The sequence below is a fragment of the Solanum dulcamara genome, chromosome 12, assembly GCF_947179165.1.
Source record: "Solanum dulcamara chromosome 12, daSolDulc1.2, whole genome shotgun sequence".
Classification (NCBI taxonomy): domain Eukaryota; kingdom Viridiplantae; phylum Streptophyta; class Magnoliopsida; order Solanales; family Solanaceae; genus Solanum; species Solanum dulcamara.
Window position 1 is genome coordinate 16,278,529 of NC_077248.1, and position 6,953 is coordinate 16,285,481.

At 30.2% G+C, this 6,953-nt stretch overlaps 1 protein-coding gene across 1 annotated transcript; it reads left to right on the forward strand.

The window, feature by feature from the left end:
• Window positions 1-4,867: 4,867 nt before the first annotated feature.
• LOC129876954 (protein TAPETUM DETERMINANT 1-like) lies at window positions 4,868-6,723 on the forward strand. The gene is made up of 2 exons (XM_055952433.1): window positions 4,868-4,973; window positions 6,331-6,723. The coding sequence occupies exons 1-2, from the start codon at window positions 4,916-4,918 to the stop codon at window positions 6,642-6,644; spliced, it is 372 nt and encodes a 123-aa protein (XP_055808408.1). The 5' UTR covers window positions 4,868-4,915; the 3' UTR covers window positions 6,645-6,723.
• Window positions 6,724-6,953: the final 230 nt, after the last annotated feature.

The window sequence follows — 6,953 nt, forward strand, 5'->3', positions numbered from 1 at the left end:
ATAAACTTGATATGTTACCCCACTAAAATTAATATTTCAAACTCTATAATTGAAATTTTGAAAAAAGTTTGTTATGATGAAAATACCCTCTCGGACCCTTTTAGGCTTAAAACTCAACTTTTAGCCTAAATTTTAAAAATGAATTCTAAGGTTTAGGTCTCCAAGTCAATACTCAACTAGACCAAACTCAATGTTTTAGACGCAATGAAATTGATGGAATTTCTATCTAACGCTTGGATCTTGGAATATTGACTAAAGTCAACTATCTCAATAAAAACTCCACTTAACGTCTCAAATCACTAAAAATGCATCCGATAGCATCGAAAACCACACCAATCATCCCTTTCAAACAAAGTTTTCAGGAGGAAGGGCAAAATGGTCATTTCATATGAAAAAAGTAATTTCTCAAGAATTGAGGCATTACACCCAACCTCACTTAAGGGATTGCATTGAGTATGTTGTGGTGGTGGCGTGCCTTCATTTTTCAGTCTTTCTCTATACTCGCAAATGATATCCAAAGTTCATTGATTCTAACATTTGTAGGTCAATCCTATTATGACTCTTGTTTAAATAATAATAAGCAACATGACTTTCTGGATAACTATATAGCTATGAAATTAAGAAAATCACTTCTTCTGTTTTAGGCTATGTTGCTCATGTTGAAGATAAGGAAGGCTCAAGATATGAAACAGATTGAACAACATGTTATAATTAATGTGTGAGTTTATTGTTATAGAGTTAGAATCATTCTAGGAATAGGCTACTAAAAGTTGACTAGGCTGCTATGATTTATACTAGTTGAAATCGACTAGGATAAGTTATATGTATAGCAGTGGTAGTCAATCACTACTCTTGTAAATTGTGTATTTATATTGTAGTAGAACTCTAAGTGCAGCATGCCTAGAATTCTATAATTCACTAATATATAAGGAGCATGTACTCGACAATTTTACATATCCAATACATTCTTAATTTCTCTTAATTATTTATGTGAGATTTCTAAATGGTATCAGAGCTTTAATTATAAGCTCTTCCACTCTCTAGGTATTGAATCTAAAAATAAAAATAACTGCACGTTCAAACTGTAATGGCCCCCTCTACCAACTCTGTCCATCTTCTCACTTCACCATCTCATTGCCTCATGTTCCATTAAGCTTAAGCCAACAAACTATCTCATATTAAGGACATAAATAATGCGGTTAATTCATGTGAAGTTACTAACCTATTTCATCATAATAAATGAACCAACTAAACGTAGCTATTCTACTGGAAAGACTGCTGAGAAAGTTATAGTTGTTGTAAAGGATGCAGAAGATAGTGGAAACATTGATGACTGGGAGGAGAAGTGTTGCTAAGGAGTTGGATCTCAGGCACCTTAATAGAAAAAAGCATGTACCTGATTATGGGATGCTCAATTATCAAGGAGATGTGGGAATGCTTGGAAGAAGCCTTATCTTTGAGCAACAAAAGATAATGAGTTTCAGCTCAAACAACAACTGCAAAGTGTTAGGTTGGGAGCTAAAAAGATTGATGAATATATAAAGGAATTCAAAGGTATATGCTATGTCCTTGCAGTCATTCACAAACCTATGGATGAAGATAGCAAAACAACCAATTTTACTAGAGGTTTAGGTCTCAAGTACAAGACCTTCAAAACTGTCATGCTAGGTAAGACACCATACCACCCTTAATCAATTTGTTATGCTCTTAGGTGTTTTGATATTAGGGAGGATGAAGAAGAGGTGCCATAACATGGCATTCTTTGCTTAAAAGGGTGGGGGAAGAGGAAGCTGCTCTCAGAGAAGAGGAAATAACAACTTCAACTCTAGAGAAAGAGGCTTCAAGCCTGCAGAACAAGGAACAAATTCTCAGAACAATCAAATTTTCCCAAGTGGAAATAAGAAAAGAAACAGTACTGAGTCATATCAAATCTGTGGTAGGAATTAACTATATTGCAGTTAAGTGTTTTTACATGTGGGACTACTCTTATCAATCTGCGGATGAATTACCACAAGCATTGGCTGTTGTCAATCTACAAAATACATCTGCTACTGATGACACTTTGTATGTGGACTCAGAAGCAAGTAGTCATATGACACATAACTCGGGTATTCTATTTGACCTTAAACACTATAATAGACCAGATAAAATCCTTATTGAGAATGGATTAAAATTAGACATAACATATGCATGTTGGGAATACAACTAGATCAGGCCTGAAATTACAAGAAGTCCTTGTCGATTCAAAGATTACTGAGAATTTACTCTTAGTTAGTAAACTCGAAAAGGATAATTGTTGCACTCTTGAGTTTGGTAAAATGGATTTTGTTGTAAAGAAAAAGAAGACAAAGACACTATTGGCCAAGGAATCTAAGAGGCGTGGACTCTATGCTTTGAAAGATAACAATCTCTATGATTGGACTACTGCACACGATTGAAACACACCAGACAACGTGTGGCATACTAGATTAGAATATCCTAGTTTGAAGTCATTAAAAGTTTTGAGTAATAATAGTTGCATCAATATTAGTAGTAGAATAAATTGCCTACTGTGTGTTCTAGTTGTCAATTGGGCAAAACATATATATATAATATAGAATTAAGTATTACAAGTTTTAGCAAAAGTTTCTACTTTCAATTCATAACAGAAGAATTTTATCAAAAACTAATAAATCGGTTAAAAAAATCTCTCGTTCCTAAAATAATTCTCCCCAATATTCTCTCATTTCTGATCTTCTTCCCTAATTCACTCCAAAAAAATAAAATCTTCCTAAACTTCTTCCCAAAAAAATCTTTCATTCATGATCTTCTTCCTAAAATATCTCCCCTTAATATTTTCATAATACAATTAACAAAATAATTGAAATCGTTAGAAAATGTGTCCCGACACTGCATAAATAAGATCCGATTATATATCATATATGTGGGTACGTATTGTGTATCCAAGAGAGAAAAAATGCGGATATGATCAAATGGTAAAATTTCTCTTTGCTAAGGAGAAGATGGGGGTTCGATTCTTGCTTTCCGCCCATTTTCTCCCTTAATATATCCATATAATTTTTCTCCTTAACTTTTTTATATGTGGATATTTTTATTTTCCCTATTTGTCTCCAATAAAATTCTCATGCTTTTATCCATAATTTTTTCAATTTGTTTTTTATAAAACTGGAAAAACAATCGTTTTTTCAGTATAAAAGATGGTAACGTTTGTTTATTCTTTATCCAACATGGAGATAAATGGGATGAAATCTTGATTTGAATAGATAAGTACATAGTGTATGAAATTGATATACAAACTGATATCACCTAAATTGAGCATCACAATCCATAAATAAAAGCGGAAAAGAAATAAAAATAGAAGAAGAAAAAGTAGAAAAATGCAAACTAAATGAATAAAAAAGGAGAAATAAAAAATTAAAATTGAGTATGAATTAGATTATGATGAAAACAAAAGAATAACATATATATAACTTGACAAAAAAGAATGAAAAAAAACAATTAATTTACAAAAAAGCTACAATGGGACATATGTGTAATTAATTTAGGAGACATCAAAATAAAGAAACAGAGATGTATAATTAATTTGCTTCTTGTTAACACCTATGTCATTTCCCAAAAAGAAATAGAAATTATAACTCAAAATCTTAGAAAATTTTTTGTGTAATTCTCCATAAATAAAATCAATTACATGGATGTGGTGACGTTAACTTAGCAAAAATCCTACAAACGTACAGGTGTGCATTGGTCTGTTCGGTTCGATTTTATGTATTATCGATTCAATTTATTAATTTTTGGTTTTTAAATATGCTAAACTAATAATCAAATCAATAAGATATTTTTTTATCATTTTTTGGTTTATCGATTTTTGGCCCTTAACGGTTCGATTTTTGATTTAACCAATAAAAAATGCTCATTAAATAGTTATATGACTTCTCTAAAAATTTGGCACGACAAGAAAATAATGTAACTTTATAGAATGCTCATAAAATAGAAATAGCAGTAACTAACATGAAAAAAAAACTATACAAGATTACAAGTGCAACACAAATAAAAAAACTAGGACAATAATGTCAATTGAAAATTAAAAGGCATAAAGCTACTAACCAATAAGGTATTGATATTAATATATAATCTTTATGTAGGGATAAAGTAGTAAATTACTATTACCTTAATGGATTATCGGTTTGCCCAATAATCCAATATTGAAAAACCAACATCGAACCAATAACCTGATAATTTTATTTAAAAAAATTACTTGGATGGACACTTTTTAATAAATAATTATTGATTTTAGCGATACTTTTTATTTATTACCATCAATAGCAATACTATGATAAATCTGTTACGTATTAAAAGTGAATTATGCATGCAATATAAATGTATTATAAATGTTTTAAAATATATTATGCTTGTTTGGTAAGAAATTGACACAATGTATTATAAGTGTATTAAATTGTGTGATAAATGTATTGTCCATGAATAAAACTTGTTTTATATGTGTTTTATAAATTATTCTTGCTAATATGTATTAAAACAGTATTATAAATGTATTATAAGCGTCCAGTAAAAAATAAAATATTATTACTATTAATGATAAATATTTTCTTAATATAGCATATTTATGTAAGCTTCCTATGTTATTTTATAAAATTATTAGAAATTCATTAACCAAATAACCTAATAGCAATAATTCAACAATATTTTTTTAATTTGATTTAATTTATTGGTCGATTAGACGGATAGATGTACACGGCAAACCCATGACCACTATTGACATATAAAATCACGCATTAATTATAAGGGACCCTTAACCTTATATATATATATGGCTAATATTGAACAAACTTTATTATTCTTCATACCGAATAGAGAAGCCACAATCAATTTCTACATCAACAAAGAGATCATTTCCCTAATGGAAACCATTGTTAAGCTTTCTATCACTCTCCTTCTCCTTACACTTCTTAGCAAAGGTAAATGCCTATGCCTTTTTTATTTTAGTAACAACTTCATTGTGGTTAAAAATTAGTTAATTTTATTGCATATATAATCATGAATTTATTTTCTATTCATATCACTCTTGGTTTGTAATATTACTCTTTTAAAAGGGACACTACTAGCTAATTTATTTATTTTTGGTGGAAGGAAATTGAAGAGAATTTTAGAGATTATTAATAAAAAGATTTTATTAATTTATGAATAATTTTTTTGTTGGATCTAGAGATTCCAAAATTTCAATATTCGTTCGGGTAATAAGACATGTGTCATCATTTGTTTAGACTACTTCTACTTTATTTTTTGTTATTCATTAACTTAATTGGTCTAAATTAACCCAAACAAATAAATCAAATTAAGATGGATCGTTTCCACCAAATAATTACACTGCACGCAAGGATGTAATTTAGTGGTTAATAAAGTGGTTTAGATCCATGAGGTTTTTCGTTCAAATTTTAATAAAAACAAAAATATTAGGTGATTTTTCTCATCTGTCTTATCTTTGATGGACAAAATTACTTGGTATATGTTGTTGGTAGGAGATTGTAAATATCATGTCGAATTAATCTCGATGCGTGAAAGCTAATCCGAACATCATAATCAATTATGTAAAAATAATAATTTTACACTCTAATATTTTCATTAATTAATGGGTTACGTTGGTCAAGATGGAATTTCCTTTTTTCTAATGTGGTTTCCAAGTTTTCTGTTATTCATGGTAAACAAAATATTCCATTTAAATGTTTCATATTCAATTCCCATGGCCGGCCAACTGCCCATTTAGATAATAATTAAATACAAATGCAAGTATTCTTAGAGCCCGTTTGGATTAGCTTATAAGTTGATTATAAGATGTTTTCAGCTTTTTTTTTGAGTGTTTGACTGGATAACTTAAAATCATTTTGTGCTTAAAATAAGCCAAAAAATAATTGAATTTGTTTAATTTAGCTTATCTAAAGCAGCTTATAAGTTAAAAACAACTTATAAGCCCCCCCCCCCCAAAAAAAAAAAAATAAGTTAGCCCCAATTTATTTATTTTGGCTTATAATAAGCTGATTAATATAAGTTAAGCCAAATAGATACTTAGTCCTCACGCCAAATCATTGACTAGCCTATTATTTCTTTAAAAGAGTCGCATACAAACAATACAATTGACAGTTCAATTTCTTAGACCTGATTTTTATTGTGAAGATTACCATGATTCAACTAGAGTTAATGCAATTTATATACATACTAGTGAGGAAAAACTCGTGCTATGCACGGATTGCTACCTGCTTCAATCTCAGCCTCAACTCTCTCTTATATAATAGGAGAACTTTTTGTTTGATTGTGTAGGTGTTTGTAGTTGTGATTTGAACAATATAACAATTGGAACAATAAGGAGTGGAAGAGAAATAATGGGAAAGCCAGAGTGGAATGTGGTTGTGGTGAACAATTGTGATAATTGTACCATGCAAAAAATGTTATTGTCTTGCAATGGTTTTCAAACAACTGAACCAGTGGATCCAACTATTTTCAAGCCCGTGGGAAACAACACTTGTAGTGTCAACAATGGCAATTCCATACCACCAAAGTATACTGTCAAGTTCTCTTATGCTTGGGATCCTCCTTTTTTCCTTAGGCAAACTTCTGTTAATACTTCCTGTTGAAACTATAAATCACTATGTGTGTTGTAGAGGCAGATATACTAGTTATTTGAGTTTTAATAAAAGGATCCATTACTTTAAATTGTAGCGTATTAAAAATGCTTCTAATTTCCCCTTTTTTCACTCGTTGGACCCTAAATGTACTTGACCTTACATGTTTTGGTCAAAAATGACCTTTCGTCCACTTATTGAACAATAACTGTCCTTAATGTTAACTTTTGGATTAAAAATATCCATCCTTTCACTTATTGAAACCCCAATTACCCTTTATGTTTAACAAATGTCCGTCTTTTTTAGCGAAATTATTATGAG